The sequence below is a fragment of the Helianthus annuus genome, chromosome 15, assembly GCF_002127325.2.
Source record: "Helianthus annuus cultivar XRQ/B chromosome 15, HanXRQr2.0-SUNRISE, whole genome shotgun sequence".
Taxonomy (NCBI): Eukaryota; Viridiplantae; Streptophyta; class Magnoliopsida; order Asterales; family Asteraceae; genus Helianthus; species Helianthus annuus.
The window spans coordinates 103,945,224-103,972,578 of NC_035447.2; the positions used below are offsets into that span (position 1 = coordinate 103,945,224).

General features: G+C 35.2%; 2 protein-coding genes across 4 annotated transcripts; both read right to left on the reverse strand.

Annotated features, from left to right (window-relative positions):
- Positions 1–6,091: 6,091 nt before the first annotated feature.
- LOC110912060 (serine/threonine-protein kinase CTR1) lies at positions 6,092–12,821 on the reverse strand. Its single transcript, XM_022156733.2, has 15 exons — positions 11,525–12,821; positions 10,673–10,971; positions 10,454–10,598; positions 10,191–10,303; positions 9,744–9,916; positions 9,121–9,264; positions 8,993–9,033; positions 8,411–8,479; positions 8,197–8,297; positions 7,899–7,983; positions 7,698–7,796; positions 7,544–7,612; positions 7,297–7,428; positions 6,516–6,610; positions 6,092–6,427 (listed from the first exon to the last, which is right to left on the reverse strand). The coding sequence occupies exons 1-15, from the start codon at positions 12,047–12,049 to the stop codon at positions 6,346–6,348; spliced, it is 2,172 nt and encodes a 723-aa protein (XP_022012425.1). The 5' UTR covers positions 12,050–12,821; the 3' UTR covers positions 6,092–6,345.
- An 8,425-nt stretch (positions 12,822–21,246) lies between these two features.
- Positions 21,247–26,370, reverse strand: LOC110912059 (phosphoglycerate mutase-like protein 1). 3 transcript variants are annotated; one of them, XM_022156732.2, is made up of 11 exons: positions 26,261–26,370; positions 26,053–26,161; positions 24,541–24,602; positions 24,329–24,436; positions 23,723–23,802; positions 23,083–23,245; positions 22,896–22,970; positions 22,678–22,766; positions 22,370–22,489; positions 21,683–21,727; positions 21,247–21,594 (listed from the first exon to the last, which is right to left on the reverse strand). In XM_022156732.2, the coding sequence occupies exons 1-11, from the start codon at positions 26,270–26,272 to the stop codon at positions 21,513–21,515; spliced, it is 945 nt and encodes a 314-aa protein (XP_022012424.1). In that variant the 5' UTR covers positions 26,273–26,370; the 3' UTR covers positions 21,247–21,512. The 3 variants fall into 3 exon arrangements, with proteins under 3 accessions (XP_022012424.1, XP_035840636.1, XP_035840637.1); XM_035984743.1 differs by having other exon boundaries at positions 26,053–26,175; positions 26,261–26,330; XM_035984744.1 differs by lacking the exons at positions 26,053–26,161; positions 26,261–26,370 and adding an exon at positions 24,687–25,651.
- Between the last annotated feature and the right edge of the window lie 985 nt (positions 26,371–27,355).

Genomic DNA, 27,355 nt, shown 5'->3' on the forward strand with positions numbered 1-27,355 from the left:
ATGATAAAGAAAATCACTAGACGATGAAGGGAAGATTCAGATGACTTCAGTACTTATCTACTTACCTGAAGCCATCAACTGCAGCACTAAGGTTAAAGCCATCCACCCAAAACCTAGGAAAGGATAAACAGAAAACTTAATTGCTGTGAGAAAACCTAAGAAACTCTCTATCAACGATTGATGTAGATCATCTAGTGGCTCATAATTAAAAGTTCAATTTAAATTTACATTGTGGATTATTTAAATGATAAAAGGCACAATAAGGTTATATTGGGAATTTGCCTTAAGTCAAAAGTACATGATCAGACAAGTCCCATCAATAAAATCCTTTATCATCACTCTCTTATCACAATTGAAATTCATTTAAAAAAACAAGATGGTTTCTTTTCATTCTCCCCCCCTACACAAGTGTTCCACAAATCCATAAATCAATAGGTTTCTCAACGACCGCCGGCAACACAAGCAACAAAAAATGGTTTCATGTTAGTTCTCTCCCTCCCTACATCCCGGGAGGTGGTACTGGCGGCAACTTTGTCAGAAACATATAAGAGAGACAAAGAAGATAGGGCGTCCAACCACTTCCCTCACCATTTTTCCGGTTTCACATCGTAGTGACTGGTTTTTAGATCTGAAGCTATGCTGACCAATTTTCAGATTTGGAAACGTCCCGTACCAGCAACTATTGATGATTGAAACCGGATTCGGCAACACCCCAAACAGCCACCATCACAGCTGTCTTCTTCTTTATCAGCGGTAAGTGAAACCACGATCGTTAAACGTTGTCTTCTTCCTTGTCGGTGGTGGTGCACCAACACAACTGTCTTCTTCCAACAGCCACCGTCGCATATACAAGGTAAACAAACAATCAAAAAACCAGAATAAGCACAACCAATATAAACAAACAAACAAAATAATATACATATTATGTTAACATTAAAGTCAAATAGATCCATTACTACTTAATAAGACTATCATTACATAACTCTACTTAAAGAAAATACACAACAAAGAACAACCAACTAAAACAATAACATCTTTAAAGCCATCACCTACTTAGCTTTGGTGATTGCCATCTCATCTTTCTTTTCCATGATGCTTAACAATGCATGGGATTACCTTCTCACACCATGAACTAGTTGTTGATTGCGTGACATTGTTTTTTAATCGCCTATGAGTATGAGGAGGGGGAGAGACAACTTAATCAAGTTCAGAGCATACATATGTAGCATTATGCTAGTTAGGGGCTGTTTGTTTACCTCCTAGGGGCTGTTTGTTTACCTCTTAATGAGGCTCTTAATGGTTCAGACCTCTTACTGGTTTAGCAGTTAATGGTTCAGACTGTTTGTTTCACGAGTAGATGTCTGAATGGTTCAGACATTTGCCTCTGAATGGTTATGATTTATACAGAGTCTGAATGGTTAAGACCTCTAATCTGAATTGGTCAGACATTTGCCTCTGAATGGTTAAGCATTATACAGGCCCTTAATGGTTCAGACCTCTTACTGGTTCAGCACTTAATGGTTCAGACCTCTTACTGGTTCAACACTTAACCATTCAGATGTTGCTAAACAGCCCCTTAATGGAGCTCTTAATGGTTCAGACCTCTTACTAGTTCAACACTTAATGGTTAACATTGTTTCACGAGCAAATGTCTGAACGCGAGCAAATGTCTGAATGGTTCAGACATTTGCTTCTGAATGGTTAAGACCTCTAATCTGAATTGTTTAGACATTTATGTAACACTCCGTGTTTTCGAATGTCAAAGTCAAAGTCAAAGTCCAAGTCAACTTTGACTTCTTTGACTATAATTAGTCTATTTTATGTTTTATTTGTATTATGTGGAGTAAGTGTTATAATCAAGAAATAATCGAATGTTTGATCGACGCGAACCGACTTACGACTGTGAATAGTAGGAAGTAACAATGCGATAAAGTTAATCAATCAGTAATCAAGCTAATCAAATCATCAATCGAACTCGAATCTCGAACTATGCGAATTGGTGTTATATTACTTGTGTGTGTGCCTTATGTGTTACCTGTGCTTGCTTACTTTATGTTTTGTGTGGTATTCAATCGAATCAATCGAAGCTCCAATCAAAACCTGAGACTCAAATCGAATGCAATCGAAATTAAATTACGACGAATGGTAACGTAAGGATAGGGTGAAATATAGATGATTGTATGTTAGATATGGTAGTTGGGACTGAAAATAATTTGAATAGGAAACTCTGTCGTATTCGTATCATCTTCAATTGAAATCGAAATATCAAAAATCGTCGCACCGAACACTCGAACCAGGCTGTTGATCGATCAGGCTGTCAGCCGATCGAACAGCCCAGCCGATCGGGATGCCTGGCCGATCGGCCAGCCCTTTCCTCTTTTGGAGCCTATAAACAGGGTTGTCATTGTCATTCTTTCCACTTTTGGAAACTCTCTGATCGACCAGCTCGTGCTCCTCACCTTTTCTCAGATTTCTTCCAATTTCGGTAAGTTTTCATCCTAAATCTTGTACTTTCTTGATCAAAACATACCCCTACACCTTTCTATCTTTCAAATCTTGATTTCTAACCGTGAAATCATCAAGATCTAAGCATTCTAGGATGATGTCAACATGGTGTTCTTCAAGAACATCATGATTTGGCCTCAATCCACCATGAATAGCTCGGATCTAACCGATTTCCACATAAACAAACTAAGGTCTATTATAGATCTAAACATTCTCATGGTGTGAAGGATTGAAAGAGGGATTTCCAACTTTCTTTCAACTCTTTTACACTCAATGCCTTCAACACCGGTAGAAACGGGGCTTGAGCCAACTCACTAATCATTCCAATGGTAGTGTGATTCAAGACCCGGGTTCTATCTACGAGGTTCACCGACTTCGGGTTAAACATTAAACCATAGTTCCGAACCGTTCACCATCCGGACTTGGGTGGTTCCTGTCCGAGCAGGGGAAACAAGTAAGAACGAAAGTTCCATGGTTCAGCTTGTTGTCAAACTACCTCAATATAACGCCAAATAATCAGAACAACCAAGTGTTAGACAAACAGGTCGACCAGGTCAGGATGCTGGCCGAACGGTTAGGCTGTTCGAACGAACAGCCCAACCGATCGGACATGCCAGCCGATCGACCAGGCCAGCCGATCGGCTAGCATATGGCCCCACACTTCGACAATTTCATGAAGTATAGTATTGAACGAGATGATGTTCGATCGAACAAGCTGTTGGATAACATTACTCCTCGGATCATGAGATACTATGCTTCAACACTTAATCGATTTTCAATTCGTTCGACGTATTGGAATGCCACCCGATCGAGCATGCTGTTCGATCGAGTATGCTGTTCGATCGAGTGACATCCTGCTGAGGACTACTACTGAAGTTCCTAACCGATCGGTTAAGCCGGCCAATCGAACAGACCGTTCGATCGATCGACCTGAAAGGTAATAACACTTCAGTGTTCTCAAATACTACAACGAAAACTTCAAAAGTTCAAACCATCATACACTAACACATCCTACTCAAAGAAAGAAACAATCCACTCGAACAGTCTAGCCGATCGAGCCTACCGGCCGATCGAACAGACTGTCCGAACGGATTGTCTAACCAAACGAACAACCCGTCCGATCGAACCTGCTGTTCGATCGACCAGGCTGTTCGACCCACTTGCACTTGTTCCCATTTTACGCATTGCTCATAATTATGCTATCGAACTATTCAGGCTAACCCTACTCTCAAAGCGCTCCCTTCAATCCATCAATCAACCGCTGTGAGTATACTCGATCCCTTTTTGCTTTTAGCACTTTTGGGTGTTACATACGTTACTTATCAAAATCACAATCGAACACACTACTCAATTATTTGAACGCTAACCGATTACGCATGTTTTACGTGACTAAATGAATGCTTGTTGATTGTGTTTACACGTGGAATGCTGTCTACCTGCCTTAACGACGTAGTACTATAGTTTGGACTCAGCACCCGTTCACACGGGGGTTGTTAAGGACAATTACTTGCATGGATTACGGTGGTAATCATGTATTGCGAACTGTCTCGGACAATCAACCCGCAGTCATTGGTATCGATAGGTCCATTTCGATAATTAACATGCTTCGTTTTTCTCTGTGTACGTGCTGGTTATGCGTAAACTATTTCGAACTCTATATGCTATTATCAAACTTGTATGCTCACGTTTACATTATATGTATTGACTTTATTTTAACGTATGTGATAGATGTTTAAGATGTTTGCTTGCTAGGAAAGCGAGGCTAGAATAAAGCTCTAGAGGCCCCCAACAAATAGTTGTCTGTCAGGAACGAGCAACTAGAGCATAGTTGTCTGTAGATCTTGTCAGGCTGGGTCTTTAGGAGCCTTTGAACAATATTTATGTTATTTATTTAAATCTGAGTTGTCGGAACAGGGTATTTGCCTAGTTGTTATCTGTAATAATATATTGTATTATTTGGGATACGGTATGGGACGTATCATTTAACTGAATAGTATTAATAGTTGTTGTGGAAACTTCTGGACAATCTGTTTCGCTCAGTGCCATGCCCCGATGATTCCGCCATCGGTTGGGGTGTGACAATTTACCTCTGAACGGTTAAGCATTATATTGGCTCTTAATGGTTCAGATCTGTTACTGATTCAGCACTTAATGATTCAGACCTCTTACTGGTTCAGCACTTAACCATTCAAAAGTTTCCAAACAGCCCTTACATGTGTAACTAGAGCTCTTTTTAGTAATGTAACACGTGGCAAATCATTGAGAGGGATGGGGTAGCCTTCCATTTATTTTCCTACGTGGTAAATCGTATTCCAACCATGACCCCTATACCCTTCAGCCTAAAAACTGTTTGGTTTGACGGCTTGTGATGGTTTTTATTCTCAAGATTATTTGCATTATTTTATTAAAACACAGGTAGTTAGAATATATATAATTTCATATTCAAAATTAAGAAAAGAAAATATAAAAGACCAGTTAACTCGGCTTATGGCCGGTTCGAAGAGAGAAACCTTTGCCAAACCATTCATTCATTCATATATGATAATTTTCAAACTTAATGAACATTCATATATGATAATTCATATTCATATATGATAATTTTCAAAGTGAATGAACAGTAATATTATTATTAAATTTAAATTAGAATTTATTTATTATTTAAAATTAGAATTAAGAGATGAGCAAATGGTATCGGGTATAGGTACCGGTCTTAAATTTACCAAACTGTTGTATTTTCGGTACCGGTTCTGCACATGTATTCACCGGTTCTTACCCACAAATACCGGTGCCGTACCAGTACCGTCCGGTACCGAACCGTACCATACTATGTATATTCGGTACCGGTACCAACTTATGGGGATTTCGGTAACGGTATTTTCGGTACCGGTTGGTACCGAGCTCACAAATCCTGTAGCAACGCAGCAATGCAAGTAATTGCACCGTTTAGATTGCTTTTCATACACACAGTAAGTAAATTGTTTTTCGTTTGAATGAGGTTTTATATACACAACAACTTATTTTGCTTTTTTTTTTGTTTTCTTCTGTAATGAATGAATTGTAGCATGTAAAATTAACTTGGATATTTAGAATATTGATGAGCAAATCGTATCAAATCCTGTAAACGAACCGGTATCGTATCAGTACCAAATCATTTTCGGTACCAATTTGGTATCCACCTTTTGGCGTTTTCAGAATCGTTACTTTAGGTTTGACACCGGTCTAGCACCATACCTGTATTTATTGATTTTTACCTTCAAATACCATACCGTATTGTACCGAGCATTTTCGGTGCCGATACCTAATTTCAATAATTTTCCAGATCGGTACTTTCGCTGCCATTACCGGTACCGAGCTCATCCATATTTTAACGTGTTAGCACCGTAATAACTGAACTGAAAACAACCGAATTTTCAACGTGTAGGACGTGTGGGTCCTATTATTATATATTAGGTTATTTAAAATCGTTTTTTATGACGGAGTGACTATTCTTACCACGTTATTTTATTTATGTTTTGATATTCGGTATCTGTTTGCCGTTGCTTATACGCCTTTTGTAGTCATTGGGTCTCGCCGCAACGCGCGAGCGGAAAATAACTAGTTATACACAATATTTCAAACCCTAAACAGTGAGATGAACGTACAAACTCCAAAACCGGCAGATTTGCTTCAGTTTGGACGGTTTACAACGGTTTATGACCACCTAAAATTTATATAAAAGAGTCTAGACTTTGATTATTCCATAAAGTTCAATATCTCATAAAGTAAAACAAACATGCAATTTTTATAGAGAGAGGTTGTTTCAAGAGTTATAAGCAAGTAGATTTCGACATCGACGGCCCATTACTTTGACTTTTGAGTAGACTTGAGTAACTTCTTTAAAGTGATCACTATGCTCTTAAAGCTTGGACGCTGCACCGGGTCACTATTGACACAAAACGCAGGGCGTTATAATTTAGAAACGGCGCAATTTCATATATCCCACTCTAAACTAAAACATAGAAGTTTCTTACTCGGCCCAGCAAGATTCCATCAGTGACGTTAGTGCAGGAGATGCATTAGAAGGTATTGTAAGTTTCCTCTTCTGGAATGCCACAGCTCCAACCACCTGAAATTTCCATCCATATAAAGTCAATATTAAAGGCTGAAAGTCTCCAGATAGGCCGATTGGGTCAAAATGGACCACTTATGGGTATGAGTCAAAATGGGTCGGATTATGTTATGACACCTAAACACTTCTATACAAAATATTAATTTTTTTAGAGTAAAATGCCATTTTCGTCCTAGGTTTTGCCAGTTTTAAGACGTTCGTCCCAATGTTTGTTTTTCCGCATCTGGATTCAAAAGGTTTAAAATCTTGCCATTTTCATGTTAACTCTATTTTTTCTCTGTTAATTCAGGGGTATTTTTGTTTTTGTTAAGTTAAAGGGCAATTCGGAATTTTTCACTTTATGTGCAAGCATTTAGCATAATGTACAAAAAAAAGACAGAAATACCCCTGACTTGACAGAGAAAATGGATGGAGTTAACGAGCCGGATGAAAATGGCACGAACGTTTTGGATCCAGATGCGGAAAAACAAACCTTTAGATGAAAGTCACAAAACTGGCCAAACCTCATGGACGAACATAGCATTTTACTCGAAATTGTTTTTTGAATTAAACACTATGGTTGACATTCAAGTAATCAGCAGGTTTGACAAACATAACCCAAATTGGCCCGTTCATAAATTCATCTACCCGAACTTTTTTATTTTTGTTTTCAAAAAGAACAAATTTGTGGTTGAGCAAACAACCTGAGCCGCATTAAGCCCCTTCCAGGGTTGTTTCATGGTCACGAGTTCCCATAGAATCACGCCAAAACTGTATACATCAGATTTTTCATCTGCAGGTTCCCCTCGAAGGACTTCTGGAGCCATCCACTCAGGCTGAACCCGTAACGTAAAGAAAATGATATTCAGAACAAGAAATGAACATTGCTTGCATAATGTATGCGCATGGGACATAGACAGATGACATGATCAAAGGATGAAGAAAGCTTACAGTTCCAGTAATGGCTTTTGATGATATAAAGGTATCCGTTTTGAATCTTGATAACCCAAAATCACAAACCTGACACTCAGATATCAAAGCTGATTATGGTACATGTAAGGTTGAATTTGTGACTAGAACGAAATATATGTTGTTTATGTATTACCTTTACGGTCCAGTTTTTGTCAACCAATAAGTTTAGAGATTTAAGATCCCAGTGAACAATAGGAGGACTGAGACAATGGAGATAATTGATGCCCTTTGCCTGCATGTTAAACATATTCGTGTTAAACATATATAGAAAGAAAATACATATCGACTTTGGAGATAAATAAGTTATAATTACAGAAAAAAAAATTGTACATACCGCATCCAAAGCCATGTGTATCCGTCTCTTCATGTTCATTATTTCTCCGGAGGCCGGGTGGTGTAGAAGGCGAAACAGACAACCCCTGTTACAAACACACGAGATAATTGAGAATGCTGCAATATAAGAACACAATTTAGAAGATTGGTTTCACTAAAAACCAACTATGGGTGGCTTTCAACACATTTGACACGTTTGACCTATTTGACCCGTTCCCATTTAGCTAACTTTTTTTCTCATTTGACCCATTTAAGATAAATCGACCCATTCATAAGTAAACTGGTCGAAAAAGCCTCACCTAGGAAGATACTCAGTCACAATTGAAAAACGTTGGTGCATTGTAACGGCGCCCATGAAAAGAACTAAATTAGGATGGCGCACACGTCTCATGATTGAAACCTTACAAGACAAGTTAAACACATGCATATCAAGCAATAGTTTCACAAAACAAAAAGGAAAAAAAGAAACAGGCAGAAGTCAAAGATGAATATTGTATTCTAAAGATAATATACCTCCCTCAGAAATTCCTTCAATTGATTATCATGGAGGTCCTGGGCTGTCAACACCTTAACAGCAACAACCTACAATAAAAAATTCACTTTGTTTATAAATCTGAATTTATATAAGACCTTAGGTTTGATCAGTTTTGCAACTTTCGTCCAAAGGTTTGTTTCTTCGCATCTGGATCCCAAAAGTTTGAAATCTTGTCATATTCATCTGGCTTGTTAACTCCATCCATTTTTCTCCATTAAGTCAGGGGTGTTTTCGTCTTTTTTATTAAGGGTATTTTGAATACTTGTACATTATGTTAAATGTTTGTCCATAAAGTGAAAAAGACCGAATTGCCCTTTAACTTAACAAAAAAGATGAAAATACCCCTGACTTAACGAAGAAAAATGGATGGAGTTAACGAGCCGGATGAAAATGGCAAGATTTCAAACCTTTTGGATCCAGATGCAGAAAAATACACCTTGGACGAAAGTCGCAAAACTGGCCAAACCTCAGGGACAAAAATGGCATTTTACTATTTATATAAAATACACTGAAATGACCATTAAAACAGTAAAACACAGTGTGCATTATCCAGTACTAACCGAACTATGCCACTCTGCACGATACACAGTCCCAAATGAACCTGAAGATCAAAAGGTATTGTCATCACATTGAAGTTTTATTTTTATGTAAAAATAAACACTAACAAGTTAGGATAAGAAATAGGTACCAGAACCGATACGCTCCTTGATATGCAAATCATCCCACGCTATCTCAAGCCAGTCCATTGCAAGAGAAGGCTCGAGCGTCTGGTGTCCCGGAGTAGTTGCGTGACAGTTTCCTCTATTTTTTCCATCACTCTTAACTTCCGCATCTGATTGACCGTAAAATTTTATTTGTATATTTTTTACATCAATGTTAATCAGTACTAAATATAGTTGATATGGAGTTAATCACTATTAACTGAGCCGTTTGTCATGAAACCATAGTAGTTTTGCTGTGTGAAAACACAGAATATTGGTTCAGTTAAGAGTATTACAACTATTGTATGCCTCTAGTATATCTTCTTGGTGGTAGTGAATTGATAGCAGCCTAAGGGTCCAGTGGTTTTTGTTCTTGAGAGGGTTTACACTTTACACGCTAAAAGCTCTATATATTTACGTTTAGAATATCCTATTTGTTTGCGTCCTCAAATGTTCATACGAGTTGGGAAAGTTTTGTCAAATGAAGGTTACTTCCGCTTATGTTAGTTTTTACCATTGTGGAGTATTTCCCATCAGTTTGATATTTTACCATTTCCATGCTAAATGAAAAATGACCATTTATGTCTAACATCAGCAAAAGATAACATACCCGAGTGTAAAGTTTTTCCAGTAGGAACATGCATACTCTTTTCTTCAGAAATGGATGCATGTCCTATATAAACTTGTTGAGCATCTTTTAAATGAGGAAGTATATCTCCGTTTATAGAGGAATCTGGATTGTAGAAATTTCCCGGTTGCCCAACTAGATCAACCACGTACTCCCTGATAAAAGCGGAGTTTAAACACGTCACATTTTTAAAGATTATGTATTAACATGATGAGAAAGTGAGAAGAGGTATGATATGTGCGTGTGTGTGTGTATATATCTATCCATAATCTCCTATGATAAATGTTCCTTGTTCAAACCATATTAAATGTCATGAAGGCATATTAATATATTATCATCAGAAAGTTTATTATATAAACAATGTACAACTTTCATTATTCGCTGTAAATAAATATGATCTCTTAGGAAGTAAAAAGTTTAAGGCTGGACCTTGTCAACTTATCGTCTTTAATTCTGATAAGACACGTGGACCTATGCTCTTCATCACAATACCTGCAGCCTCTTGCTATCCGACAAGGCAATCCAACATAATCAGCCAGTTTCTGCAAATATAAAAGTTTCATTCTCCATCAAAATAAGCTAGAAGTACACAAAGAAATCTTCACAAGGGGACGCATACTAAACAAATCAACACCAACTAATAAGAAAGTACTGTGGTCTGTAATGAAGTTGAGGTTGAGGTTGATAATAACCTTAAATAGTATCGCTCGGTGTCTACAAAGTCCGGTAGACAGGCTGCCAATGGGAACCAAAATGTCATTCTGAAGTTCCTTTATTCTCTTGCTAGTCGACTCCCATTGTGCATGGAGATCGCCTTGCTCGACTGGATACGATCCCCTTAAATGAAAAAAAAAATTCAAAATATCATAAAGAAGAGGTTGATGCAGTAAACATTAGTAAACGAAGCATACCCCATACTTGCAGCAACAAGTTTTGCAAGCTTTTCAGCTAACATGAGAGCGTTTTCTGCTGAAAAGTATAACTCCTGTACTATATCCTCCAGGTCTCTTAGCCGTGAGTCCTTGTATCTATTAACAAGAATCACTTCCATGGATGAAGTAGAGGCCTCAACTGCTTTAAGTTCCAACAAAGATGGCAAATGTTTACCCTCCACCGAGTCATTACACATCATCCACATATATGGATCCATTCCAAGGATGTCGTAGAAACCATCTGATATCTTATCATCATAAGATAACGTACCATTAACCTGACAACATATTCAGAAATGTAAAAACTTTCCAAAATTTTGTTTCAAGCCTAGCGTAGCTTCTCCCCCCCCCCCCCCCTATTTTATACGTGATACAGTGTTGTATATGGCTAATCTTAATATGCATACAGGGATATGATAATATACCTCTGTCACATCAGTTATGTCATATTTGAATTTGCAGATGACATGGAGTCTGTTCGTGATCACTAACATGGCTAATGTATAGTAGTAATGCATGATGAACACCTTTGTAATTAAGATCTTATGTGGATTAATTTTCTGTCAGCAGCATCATAGAAACTACTTGTAAGTTCTAAATAAGTAGAATCATGAGTGCCCACAATATACTTATTAGCTACAGTGCTACACACTTAATGGTATGTATATAAGGGCATTCAGTGAGGCCACTCAAGATTTTTAATAAATGTAATGGTATGCATATGGCACGTCTAGCTTTCGTATTTGGTGGGATTTACTGAGTATGATGATGATGATGATATCTAGATCTAACATCAAGGATTAATAAGGTAAAACAAGCAAGAAATTGTACCCAAAGACGGTATGAAACTGCCTCTGCATCATAGCTCACAACACCATGCCCAATGTCTTGAACAAGAGCAGGCTCCTCACTAATGGTACCTTGTTGCGTAAGACGTTTCGCTAGATTGAGCTGCAAGTAATAGGCCTTACACCACTCCCGCACTTGGCTCCATCGACTATCTTCTCCTGTACCACCATCAATAACACCACCCCCTTTCTCCTGTGCAATTTGATGATGATGATGATCATCATCATCATCTATGATATCCTCCATCACATCATCATGATCACCAAGCTTGCTGAACCTCACATGACCCCATCCACTAACCTCCTCCTTCTTCTTCTTCTTCCCAAGCTTCCTATCATTTCCATCACTTCCATCACTTCCATCACCAACACACCGAACTCCGTCTCTTGTTCCATCATCATTCATCAATGATCCAGAAACCTCCCCAAACACCTTCCCAATATCTCCCCATTTCGAGATCACACCTCCAAAATCCCTCGGAAAAAAGTATGCTCCTCGATGCGGCATCCTCAAACAACAACAGCAGCAACAGCAACAGCAACAACAAACCTCTAATCTAACCTAGATCTAGTACAATGCATATTGTCTCGTTCGGAAATTAGCAACGCTAGTAAACGAAAAATCATCATACTTACTAAGCAGCTTTTTCCGTGTCGTAGACTTAATAAATCTGAGCAATGAACGCATTTTGACTAGATCTAAATTAACCTAATCTCTCAAATCCACAACAATTCGTCAACAAATCACAAATACAATACGATTTAACTTCTAATTCTCCAGTAACTAACCTTCCGACTTAATTTTTCGCCAAAACCTTTCGAATCAAACCGCAACAACAAACTGAACATAATCAATTCGTAAACAAATCACATCCGATTCAGTTTTTCAACAAAACATTTGGAATCAAACCGCAAAAGAGTGAACATAATCAAATCTGATCAATCGGCCACCATAATCTCAACGATCTGGATCAAAATATGAAGAATCGATAGGAATATTGATAGAACAACAGACCTGAGATCGATGGAGGTAGGTTGAAGGAAGTGTGAAGAAGGAGATTGAATGCGTCTGGTTTAGGGTTTGATATAATATAGATGATGAGTTAAACACGGAGAGTGAGATAATGTAAAGAAATTGGAGAGAGAGAAAGGGGGGGGGGGGTTGTATGATGTACACTGGCGTACGTTAGCCGCAACGGAAAAGGCGGGGAGTTCGCCGGAAAAAGAGCCGGCGAAAGTAGTTGGGAGTAGTGGGGGAAAATATATATTAAGTAACGATCTTTCAAATTTTGAAAGAACAATTTTAATTTAAAGAGAAATTGGTTATTTTATTTTATTTTTTGTTTATGATTTAATTTAATAATAATTTCATAAATATTTATGTAAGTTTTATTTTTAATAACCATTAAATTGAGAATGAAGTACCCGACATTATTCAAATTGAGAGAGAATTATTAGTTTATTTCAAGAGTAATAGTTAAAAGTTGTGATGTCTATTTTTTAAGTGCTGATGGGCTCTAAGTCAATTTTAAATTATTGTTATTAGTGTTAGGATTTAATATTGTATAGTTAAGCGCATAAATTGTTCATTATAAATTATAATTATAAATCTTTATAAAACAGTAACTCGAGCCACATGTCACATCATAATTTGCTTCTTTTTTCCCTTTTCTACGTTCTAATAGTGTTTAAATATAACTGATTTTGAGTTTATAATGTGTTATAGATGTTGGTAAATTGGTTGGTTATCTCAGTGTTAATTCATTTGGCAGGGGTTCAATTCTTTGGTGAGTATAGTTTTTTTTCTTCCATTTTGACTTTTTTTTTACCTTAGGTAGCAGTGACTTTTTTTACCTTAGGTAGCAGTGCTGGACAAGTGCACGTTTTAGTGGCCTTTGATAATTGGACTGCCTTTTTATTCCTTTAACGCGTGCCACCTTCTGCTTTCTCTCCCATTTTGATTTCATCCTTCTCAAACCAGTTTTCCAAAACCTTTAAAAGATCCTACCTCAACCCTCTGCCGATCCCTCCCACGCATCCACCCTCTTTCCACCGCCACCGCCGCCGCCTTGAATAGTTTAAATTGGAAAACTAACACACTGTGCTAACTTTAAAAGAGTTTCATATTTTACTTTTAGACCTTCAATTAAAAATAGGCAAATTGGATTTAAATAATCCCCCAATTTGGTCGAAAATAATCTAAACTCAGCTATTGGTCGATGATAATCCGAACTGCTCCACTTTTGGCCGATAATAGTCCGCCGTTAAAAATAGCTTAACGGAGTTAAGCTTTTTTCCGAATTACAAACCGATATTTTGGGGGGTCATTTTCTGTGGTTTGTTATCTAATTCTCCACAAATAAAATACATTATTTCTGTAAATTGCTTATAAAACACCAAGATGCTACAAAACACCAAACGCCTAAAAATGTGAAAACTGTGAGAACGGATCCTGACCAAACACGTTGTTGCTTATAAAACGCCAACATGCCACAAACACCAAACACAAAAACTTATAATAAAATTACTTTAAACAATTATTATTAAAAAACTCCAAAAATTAATTGAAATGTATAAAACAATGTGCATGAGAAATAGAACAATGTGTCATCTTTATCTAAACGCCATTAAATACAAAACACCAAAAGCTAAAAGATAAGACGTGTTAAAGCCTTAACAGATGAAGCTGAACAAACAGTAACTACAAATAGTAACTCAAACGATAGAAACTTTATTACTAACATTTATTATATTAAAAGGCACGCCATGGTAATTGAATTTATTTATCTTTTCAAAACGTCATAATTACCTGTCACATTATAGGTCCTCATCCAACATGGCACGACAAAAGATACAAAAAATACACATCAAAAAAATATAATTACTAATGTTTTTAGCGCCAAAAACATATATCTACCTCGCGCCAAAAAATGGTCATTATATAAGTAGAACAGATAAACAAACTTAACACTCCACACATTCTATAAACACGCCACACATTGTCTAAAACGCCATACAACTTAAAAATGGCTTAGGTTATTGCATGGAGTTTTGAGATGTCGGAGAGACGTTTCGTCCTAAAGTTCGCTGACAGGAGAAGGGTGAATGTCAAAACAATCAAGGCCATACTTAGTATGGATGAAGCCGTTCAGAGGGATATTCTGGCCCTTGGAGTAAAAGGACTCAAACGGTAATAAAAATATTGAAGAGAAAATTTCCAGCAGATGATGATGATGTTGACAATACTGATCTACCAACAGTTACCAGTTGGAGTTTGGATGAACAATCAAGAACGGTGAGTGTGACTTATCAACACAGGGTGGATTATTCATTGACGATAGACGAAATGCTGAACACAGATAGACTACGTCTTCTTGAACAACTCTGTGATTTAGCACCTTCGAACGATGCAAGATCCAGGGTTGTGATGATATTTAAGTATAGGATGCAACAAAGACGAGACGAGATTATGGCGTTATACGCCAATACACAAGATGATGATGAGTCTGAAGAAAGTGATGAACAAAGCAATGGGTACATCTCTGATGTAATACCATCCCCAGAAGACTATTAGTTTGGTTTGATTTCGTCTTAGTTGTAATCTTTTAAATTATTAATGAATTATAATGAATTTAAAAACGCCATAAACGCCAAGAAATTTACCTTTATAACATATATGGGATTAATTCTACTAGTTAAATCTACAAAAACGCCTAAAAACTTGTAAAGTTTGAATTATTAATTGATTTTAATGAATTTGGGAACGCCATAAACGCCAAAATATTTTCTTTGTAACACAAAAACGATTATTCATTGAGGAAGATCTAAAAAATAATAAAACGACAAGTGGTTATTAAATCTAACTAAACGCCAAAAAATCTTACACGCCAAAAAATGAAGAGGTGTTGTGAGACACGCATGGGAAAAAGAATATAGAAGGACAAAAAGCCTCTCCGCCTTCATTATATCGCACGACACGTGTCAGGACAGGATTCATTCTCACCATTTTCATACTTTTAGGCGTTTTCTCCCGATCCCGTTTATATATATATTGGGGGGTTTTGAGTATATTTTATGGTTGACATTATGGTGTTTTATGACTTTATACACTTTGTAGGAAAAATGGACTTTGTAGCCAACTCTCACCCTATATATATATATATATATATATATATATATATCTTAATTGTTTATTTTTTTAAGACTTAGAAGGTTTAATTGATTACATATTTGTTTTTAGATGTATATAACATGTATATATATATATACATAACTTTATTGACGATGTTGTTACCGATTTTTTTTCTTTGCCTTTAGTTTTAGTCTATAATATTTGTAATAACTCTTTCTATTTACTTTTATTTTAGATGTGCCACGACACGAGAGAGGCTACGGATAATGGTATAGATGTTTTGTTAATGATGTTGATGCCGAAGTTTTTTAGCGAGTTAGGTATTTCGTTAGTTTAGCTTTATATATAGATTATATGTAGTTTATTTATACAATTTAACGTAGTTTGTTATGCATTCAACAAATGATTACAATTTGACGGGTTTATTTCCGAATTGGATGTCTACGAGTTTACTTCCGAATTGAATGTGTATCGGTTTGGTTTGATTTGAAAATGTTCCATTGGTGTATATAAGCTTGATGTGTACTTACGGAAAACCTTTTTTACTGTAAATGTTTTTTTTTTTCAGCAAAAGTTTATAAGACGGTTTTAAAAAATATTTGAAAATGTTTTTATATTAAAAGACGGTGTTCATCAAGTTTAACCGTCTAATAAGACTCGATTTTAAGACGCGATATTTTAAGACGGTGTTGAAAACACCGTCTTAAAATCCATATCACCCCGTCTAATGCTCTGTTTTTGTAGTAGTGTAAATCGGCTCGGGCTAATTCAGAGAGCGGTGACAATGACAGTGACAGATGATGGTTGGGGGGGGGGTGTTGGGGTTGGGGGAGGGGTTAAAATATTCTCAATGGTGGATTATTACAATGAAATATCGGCATTAATAAGGGTATTGATGGTTGTGTATAATTTGGAATTGAGATTCGAAAACAATGTCAACGCTTTAGTTCATTGAAGTTTTGTGAATCTTAGGGGTGCAAACAAGCTCATTTAATATACAAGCCTGACCCCGAGCTTGAGCTTCGTTTATCGAGTTCGAGTCGGCTTAAAAGCCTAAACAAACTTTCTGTTTATATATTTTTTATTAATATATTAAACATATATTTATATAATAATAATTACCATTTATATAAATATAAAAAATAACCAAACTATAATAATAATAATAATAATAATAATAATAATTAATATAAATTAATTAATAAATACTAAACGAGTCGAGCCCGAGCTCGAGCTTTAGAAAGTTACTGAATCTCAACTCGCATGGTGGCCACCAACTTCATGATGGAGATTATCATGATTTAGGGGTGAAAAGTTTTTGCGAATAACTATCTAAACCTATTTTACTGATCGATAAGTGGAATTCTTTTATGCACTTTCTCGTTAACTAGCCAAGCAGTCACTAGCGGGATATTTGTCATGAAATCGACCAAATGCGAAAGATGAGGTTCTCATGGTGTAAAAACGCTAAGCTTCATTTGTCCAACGTAGCTTTCTCAACCAATGTCGTCCACAATGCTAACCCATGTTTTGCCCAATCTTATCATTTTATGTTAGGTGTAAATTTTGTATAGACTTTTAGATGAAAAGTTGTACAAATCTATTAGATATGATTGTTGTATTGTTGTCGCATGTCGACCTAAGACTACATGGTGTGGGATACAATGTTTGCGTCACGTAGACACAGGGGCTTTATAGCTCCTCACCCATAACTACCATGAGGTGGGATAAAACCCCTATAATCATTTATTCAATCATTAATTTTATTTTAATCTAGATTTGTTTTAAATTTAGAAACATTAGCATACAAAAACTTACGAATATGACACGTATATTTTAGGGCAAAGATATACGTATCCGTTAAATTACAAATAGTCTAGACGCACCCTTGTCATGAGTTATATACTTGTCTGTACGCAAGTCCAGGACAATACGAATACATCGTTATAATGTTAAAATTTTGATACATAATAACAATTTATTAAAATTTTGTAAAATGTCGTTTATTTATAAAATATGTATCAATAATATAATCAAATTAAAGCTAATAATTAAAATTATTGATTTTATAGTATATTGTTTTTAAAATAATAAATATAATAAAAATTTTAAACTAGATTTAAATAAGATAAATCTAGAATGGGATCAGTGATTTTTTTTTTCTTTTTCTCATTTCAAGTATATCTTGCTGTCAAGTACTATTTTCCCCATCTCAATCTATACATATAATAAAAGAAACCTCTTTAGGGACACGTGTCAATCAACGAGGCTATTAAAATTTGAGTTTTTTTATAAATATTATTTAAGTGTGATAATACAGTATCTTTTGTTCAATATTTGAATAATTCATGGTTGTTTGTTGCCTGATGATTTAAAGATAATTTAATCCATTAAAATTGATTTCTTTTATAATAATATATATATAGTATAGATTCGATTAAAGCTATAATATGTAATCCTTAATTGTAAGTGGGTCAGTTTGATGGTGGGCTAGGTTGAAACAAACAAAAATTAGGTCTAAGCCCATATGCGGTGTCAACTTGTTAAGTAATCGAAAGAATAATTTGACACTTTATTTATTTATTTATTTATTTATTTATTTATTTATTTATTTATTAGAGTTATTATGAGTAAAATATTTTAGCCACTAAAACTTGAACATATATTTTTGAAAATTTCATAATCTACACGTTAATCCTATTTTGGGAATCTTATTGTTTGTTAAGAAATCAAAATAATAATTTGAAATTATTAATTTTCTCAAGACATACCTTGAGCTTGCAATGGCATTGAAATTGTCTACATTAACATTTGGATCCCGTATTTTAGATATTTTACTTGATAAAGTCAGGTTTGCACAACAAAAATTGAGTGATCGGATGTGCATTCATTAAACAATCTTTAGACATGATCTTCTTTGCTAGGGTAATCGTTCAAATTTTCCGCCAATACTCAATCTCAAACGCAAAAATACTGATCTACTTCTAGGCAGGTGATTAGGTAAGTTGCGCGACTTCATATAACTAAGTTTTTTCATTAGCCGTTTTGGAACAGAATGCTTCCCTATAACGAAATCGTTTGTTTTTTTATGCTATAACTTTTTCTTATTATCACGAAAACCAAACTTTGTATTAATATGTTATTATTAGTTTTTTATTAGTTTTTTATGATACAGCTTTTTTTTTCTTATTTGGTATATAAAATTAGGTTTATTCAACCCGTGTAATACATAAGGTTTTAAAAAAATAACTTTTTTTTATTATTTACTATACAAAATTACATTTATTTAACCCATGTATTACACAAGATTTTTAAAGATATAACTTTTTTTTTTTAATATTTGGTATATAAATTACATTTGTTAAATCCAAACAATACACGAGTTTTTTAAGAATATATTATTTTTATTATTTAGTATATAAAATTACAATTAGTAAACCCGTGTAATACACGGGGTCTAACCTAGTGTTAATATAAAAATAATGTACTCAGTGGTCTATAATGCTTCACAAAAAAAGAAGATTTTAGCACATAATGTATTGTATATTTTTTTTGTGCACGCCAATTGGATTGGATGTACCTGGACACTAAATATAATTAACAATAATGCTTATGTGCTTGTATGTTTTTTAAGCAGTAAATTGACAATGCACCTAACCTAACCAACTCTGGAGTTTAATAATAATTTAATGAGTAAACTATCAAAATATTCTCTGAGATTTGGTCACTTTTGTTACTTTAGTCCAAAACTTAAATCTTTTGAATCTGGGTCCATGTGCTTTCAATTTTGTTGTCATTTTTATCCAAAAGCAAAATCTGGTCAGATTTTTCAGTGAACATCTAGCTATTTTTTGTCTTTTTCCTCCCTTTAATGAAGGGTAAAATGGTTAGATTTTTTTAATTCGTTATAATAAAACGCTAAAAGACCATTTTACCCTTTACTAAAGGGAGGAAAAAGACCAAAAAACTGGATGTTAACTGAAAAATCTGACCAGATTTTGCTTTTGGATGAAAATGACAACAAAATCGAAACCACAGGAACCCAGATTCAAAAGGTTTGAGTTTTGAACTAAAGTGACAAAAGTGACCAAACTTCAAGACCATTTTGATAGTTTACTCTAATTTAATAGTCCCTACTTATCAAGTGACTTATTTTCAAGTTAACTCAAAACACACATGAGATAGTTACCATATTCTCATTAACTTATTATCATCCTCATTAAATTCTTAATGCTATTTGTTAAACATGTAACCAGGTTGTTTTAGACAACGTAAGGATTTTTTTTTTTAGTTTAATAGAACACGTGTCAACACATGTCTCGTGGTTACGCTCTACCGTTTTGTATTGTATTGTATCATTTGCTTTGGCCATCTATAAGACTATAACTATTTAGGGATTTTTTCACATAATATAATTTTCTAGTGGTCCGTATAAATATTTGTTAGGCCTCACTCTTTTGTATTGTAATATTTGAAATATTGAGAAAAAAACTTAAGCATGAAAAACTTCAGAAGAGAGCGTAAAAGAAAGTTCGGAGTCCTTAAAGAAAAGGTCGAGAGACTCAACCACTAGAAGATAATAAATACAAACACTCAACGTTTATATTGGAAAAATTCTTTCGATGTCACCCCAAAGCCTAATGAAAGTACATGCAAGATCATTCTATGTCCTAAGGCTGATAGTACGATGTATATACTCCATTAGCTACAAGCGTCAATATCACAACCGTCCGAGCATAGTTGCCCCCTCATCGCAGTACTATTTAAGCTGGCATCTAGGATTGGTCGTCCGCGGCGGCGTTGTCGTCGTCGTCCTCAGTAAATCTCACCAATAGCAAAGCTAAGGTAGGGTCTGAGGAGGGTAAGATGTAGACAGCCTTACTTCTACCCCGTGGGAATAGAGAGACTGCTTCCAATGAGACCCCGGCTCAACATCTAGGATTGGTATGACACCTTAATTCAAATAAAGCATGTGTGTGAAAGTTGTCTCTCGCAAAAAAACAAATTGTTCTTCATACATTTCTTTATAGTTATTGTTTGAATATTTGAAAACTTTTGATGGTATAAGTGATCAATTCTTATATGAAAGATTACCAAGTCTTCCAGTTACATGATTGTGTTCGATCTCACTTTCTGTAAAGTATTATTGTTTATACTAGGAGAGAAGGATGTTGGGTAGGCCATCAAATAAAATTAAAAGAAAGGGACATGAAGGTGAAAAGAAAAAAAAGGTATAAATACGTATCAAGTACAGGAAGTACATAAGATATTGAGCTCGGGTACCCACTATCTGACCGGGAACACCCTTGCCGGTGTCCCGGTAGGAGAGATGCACAAGAGAGAGGTGACGGGTATGTTAGGCAGGTAACACTGCCGATAGGAGGGGTTGTCGGGTGGTGATGTGCAGGTAGTCGAGGTGGCGGGCTGCGATTGGTGCGTGGAGGATGTTCTCAGCTTACCTTAAACTGACCTATGTTCATATGGTGCAGCTTGTTGCCCGTAGACCTTCTATTTCTAATTCTCATTAATTCAGAATTGATATGATTTGATATGAAAAAGAACAAATAACAATATTGCTGAAGTCTAATTCATGATATTGAATTAAATTTCGAAACAGTAAACATATATCCACAACTTTGACACGACATCATGCGTCATGGTTGTAGGTATTTCATTACGTTTATTGACGATTTATAATCCAATATAGAGGCTTGTGTAAAATCTGATTGTCTATTTTCCTTCCGGAAATTTAAAAAGGAATGTTGTATGTCGAATGCGAATGCAAACTACTTCAGTAAAAATGCAGTAGAAAGGCATAATGTCGAGATCTGATTCTCTACTAAACAGCATCACTCGGGACATCAGCACCGCTTGGAATTTTCCCAGGAAAGTTGGTCTTTGAAGTGTCTGATCCGATCATGCTGCAGAATACAAGATGATTCGTGAGGCGGGCTTTATTTAAAAAAAATGAAATTATAAAAAAAGATATTCTCGTGTAATTTAGATTACCTTCGATCAACAATGACCATTGAACGAAGCTCACAGTTGCTGAAGCTGAGTACAACAAAATTGCAATAAATAGAGTTATTTTTTATCTCTGATCGGGATTAAAAGGAAATGAGTTAGATGGGTCAAGTGGGTCGAAAGTCGCCCACTTTTTTAATGCATAAAACCTATCGAATAACAAGAAAATTAATGAAAGTATTTGGCACACTAACTATTTAAACAAAGAGAAAATCACGAAAATAATCATTTTCTTTGGTGTGTTATACCTACATAACCATGTCAGAAACAAATCAATCATTTCAGCCATGAGAAACAAACAACTTCACGCGCGTATCATACTCTTTTGCATCAATATTATGATATGCGGCACCAGATCGCGTATAGATTCGCGTATACATTGCTACCTGAGTACTTGAGTAGGCGAGTATAGATATGTGTATGTGTTATTATTTGCATATTGAATGAAAATATTTAGGGTTTAGGCAAGTAAAAATAGATACACCACCAAAGATATTTTCCTATCTCATTGCTATATGCGTGAAATTGTTCTACCATGACCATAGAGGTATAACACACTCAAAAAAACCATTTTGGGGTCCCATATTCACAATTTCAAAAATTTTTACCCCAAGAACAGAACATTTACAATCAAATTGCAATAACTGATAAAATATTAAATAATCAACTTACTGTTTGGACATTTCTTTCTTTAGTGTGGGATGGCAATCATCTCCATATGCACCAAGCATATGATATAGAAAACCACTGTGAGTAACAACCGCAATCTCCTTCTCTTCCCGTGTCAACAGCCTGCATAATTTTTAGGTCAAAACAAAATGTGTGTGAGAGACAGGGCAACGAGCTGATTTTTTAAATCATTTAAAAATAATTAAATGTTTAAACATTCCAAAATTATTCTCAAACACCCAATCATGTGAGACTTCAAATTCTCATAATATCTTAAATAGGTTTAAAAAAAAATTAGAATAAGAAGTCACCATTGCATAAACTTCACACCCCTGGCTGCAAGGTCTTCATCCTTTTCTCTAATATCCTTGGTCCACAAAACATCGTCTTCATTTTCTATCTGAATAAAACATGAAACAGAAAACAATATACGTTTAGCAGGCGAAATAACCTTAGACTACATTGTAGCTTAGAACGGATAAGATTATATAAGAAGAGATGTGATGCATTTTATACTCAAGTAACATACCAAAGAAAAATCAATTGCTGGGAACATGGGTTTGTATTCGCTTATACTTCTCCTCCTATCGCAAGGATGAACACCCTACGGGAATTGCGATGATATGAGTTCAGAAACATATAAATAACTTTGAAGCTCACTAGAATGACAAATTGTGTAGGTGGAAGAATGTGCTAGAATTTATAAAGTCGCATACCAGATGTTCTCGACAAAGCTCCATAGCAATGAACGGAGGACAATTTAGGCTTGAAATTGCAGGACGGTTACTACTGCCCGTATTTTCTGCCATTAGCAGAGGCACATCAATCCCATTAGCAGACGCTTCACCTCCAAACGCACCAACTGCTGTTTGCATAGTCCTACAAGCACAACAGTTAGTGCGCTTCTAGCCTTTCAGAACATGTTACAGTTATCTTCTACTTCAATTTTATACAGTAAATTAATCTTAGAGAAAGGGTCAAAATGGGTTCACAGGTAATTTTTTGTAATATTTTGCTTAAGTTTCAAAACTTTAATTTATAATTAATGCATTAATTGTTTTTACAGAAACAATTTTATTACAATAATAATCTAAATCCTTCAATATAAATATAGCCACATAGGAGGTTGTATAAGCCATACAAATGGATTTTTAGGTGACGCTAATCCTGTTTGACTTCTTCCCTTTTAGGTAAAGATTTTAGTTTGACCCGTTTGAGATAAAATGCAACCCAAATCAAGCCCATCACAAATAATAGTGCTAAAACTTCCTCCAAAGAAAAATAATATTGAAATGCCTTGGATAATAAACAATAAACCTCATTCTTATTCATGTGAAATGATAGGGGAGAAAGTACCTGAGCAAAGGTGAAACTACAACCAATTCAATATTTTTGGAAAGTCCAGATGCATGAACGTGCTTCCGTAGATTATCTACCTGTTGGACATATATCAAAGTTAATATGGAGGTTTTACAGATAAAACTGCATGGATCAGAACCTAAAAATTGTAAAATTCTAACTTCAAGTTGTTTTTAAGATTGGGACCTTTAAAGGGGATTGGCAGTTGTTACATTTCATTATAATTTTCTGGTTATTGTTTATGTAACGAATTTAATATTCATATGACCCCCTATTTCCACCAGCTGCATACAGCATACGTCTTGACTTGCTTAAAAGCCTCAAGGGAAACTGGTCAAACAGATTGAAAGTCTCCTGAAGTCTACTTTTATAACATACAACATCCTAAATAATTTGTGTTAAAATATTATAACTATTACTGTAATAATATTGCATTGTAACCATTAAAAACGCATTGATGACTTCCAAAATTTTGGATAAGTGTGTGCAGGTCAACCTAATCGGAAGCTGTCACTTTCGAAGGGTACTAAATGACCCATCCAGTCATCATGCCACCACTAGTAATCACCTACAAAAGTAACATGCATATCAAGGTGCTCGAACCTGTTTCCAACCAAGAGGGGTAAGATGTGCATCAAAGAGTTCCTCAGACATATATGCACTATGGTCCTTCTCTCCTGCCACATTGTGAACTCCTTGAGCATGCCTCACCTAGTACCATTAACCGTTAACACCACAAAATTTATGACCAGATCCATCAAAATACACCATGGAAGACAGGGGATTTGGGAATAAAAAAAAGAATAAAAACATACCAGATGAATTGTTTTCGAGCGATGCAGGGGATATAGACCTTCATTGGCACTGGACGTCATTTCTGCAATTCATAGATAACCCAAAATCATAGGGATAACCACCAAATACTGAATAATCATTCTTTTATTGATGATATAGCAACCACCTATGTGCTAGGTTCGGTTTAAACAAAAGCAAGATGTGCAGCGTTTTGGTCCCAAAAGCCGTTGCTGTATGTGGGGCGCACATCTATTTACAACCATATAGGCTTTATTAACAGTCGGAAACAGCATATCTCTCATATGTTTTACATATAAACTTATTTATCAAGTAAACCTTTTAAAAATTATGCATCCCTAAGATTGTTTTTACATAGAAACCTCCTACAGACCCTAAATCTGACCAATTTTTGACCTAAAACTAAATGACACGCGCCTTTTGAAACCAAGGTGAATGGAACTTTAACAAGTTTACACATGAAAAGATGTCAAAATAATGATTTAATCAAAGGACTAGAATACATATAGCACGCAAAGAACGCTCTTCAATAATGGAACCAATAAGAACAAGGTGCTACAATAAGGCAAAGAACAATAACACAAACTGCACATCTAACTATTCATTTGCGGCCAACCAAAACCCCTAAAATCTTCCAAAATGACTTTCTACAAATACGTCTAATCATAAATTAGGTCACTGATTCACATCAAACAATGAAACTAGAACCAAAACACATCCACTATCCATCCAGTTACTTAAAAATCTACAAGTATCAACCATACAATCCCTAAAATAGTTTACTAACATATTAAAGTACTCTACAATTATTTCCGTTCACGAAGAAATATGTCACCAATTCACATCAAACAACGAAACTAGAACCAAAACACATCCACTATCCATCCAGTTACTTAAAATCTACAGATAACAACCACATAATCAATAAAATAGCTTATTAACAGATTAAAATATTCTACATATACTTCTCTTCATGAAGTACGTCACCGATTCACATCAAACAACTAAATTAATAGAAAAAAACTTATTAATATGTTCATATAACACATCACTAATTCACATCAAACAACGAAACTAGAACTAAAACGCATCCACAATTCATGCAGTTACTCGAAATCCACAAATATCAACCATACAATCACTAAAATCACAATTTCATCACATAAACTCCAACAAAACAAACACAAACACATAGAAAATTCAAAAAATAGTCAGATTAGAAGTTCATACGAAGATATAAACACATCATTAAACATTAAAATCACAAAACACAAACAATATACACTTCGATTCCAAAAATAGTCAGATTAGAAGTTCATACGAAGATATAAACACATTATTCAACATCAAAATCACAAAACACAAACAATATACACTTCGATTCCAAAAATAGTCAGATTAGAAGTTCATACACAGATATAAACATATCATTCCACATCAAAATCACAAAATATACAAACAGATACATTTCGAAACTAAATATTGAATCAATTCACGAAAACAGATCAGATTACCAGAAAGTTCAGAGGATGAAGAACAGAGTAACCGCTCGGAACGACGTCGTATCGAGGGTGGTGGTGGAGAGAGACGTACACGTAGTTGTCCGATATTCAAGGGCAAATGCTGTTATTTTTCCGCTATTTAGAGATTTATTTATTTTATTAATTAATTAAATTACATAAACTAAATTTGAAATTAATATAAATAATAATATTATATTACTAAATACGCCATTTGCTTCTGCAACTTGCTTGCGTGCGCCGTGTGCGATTTGTGCTCCCACACCCCCTTACTATGAAGGTAACATGGTGTACAAGTGAATAAGCGTAACGTACAACTGTTTGTTACTTTACGTGGTGGAAGTTTGTTGCAAACTGTACTGATGCTGACGTGCGCCGGATGTTAAGTGTTCCCCCCATGTTGTTGCTAACTTGCTATTAGTTGGCAATTTTTTTTTTTTTTTTTTGAACGGCAAATTTGGATCACTGACTGACCACTGGAGTATCATCGTGCCACCAGTGGAACCACCCGATCATATCCATCTCCACTAGGCATAATGCCTATACACCAATTCAGGAGGAAACCCAATAAATATGGGAAAACCCCCTTGTGGAATCGAACCCAGAACCTATTGGTTCCAAAGTCTTATCCCACCACCAAGATGCCACTAAGCTAGTTGGCAATTAAGTGATAAACTGCTAGTTGATAGTTGGTACGGCGTCGTTTTGTAACAGGGATATTCTTTTTTTTTTTATTAGTTTGATTCGGCGTCGTTTTGGTAACAGGCATATTCTATTATTCTTCAAGCATGTGTGTATACTGGTGTCAAATCGAATATTTTGAATTCCTTGTTTATAGGTAATTCTATTAAAGAATGTTTTTTTCTTCCGATTTTATGGGTTAGAATTTTTAATAAAATAATAGTTTTTTATTTTAGATTTTATTGGTTAGATTTTTTTAATGAAATAATAGTTTTTAATTGGATGATAATTTTTAATAAAATAATAGTTTTTTATTTTAGATTTTATTGGTTAGATTTTTTTAATGAAATAATAGTTTTTAATTGGATGATAATTTTGTTGTTATTATATCTTTAAGTAAAATAGGGTAGTAGTTACCCGTGCGTTGCGTAGGAGCGCGATTAGAATTCATAACGCCATGACAGCCGATAAATAATTTGTAAAATGAAGTAACATGAACATCAAATAATAACAAAAGGTAAAACGGTATAGTAAATAACAAAGGTAAAAATAAGGTAAGCAAAAAAGAAAACGATAGAAACTTGGTCGGTTTCGACGTCCTCGTTATAGCAAAGAA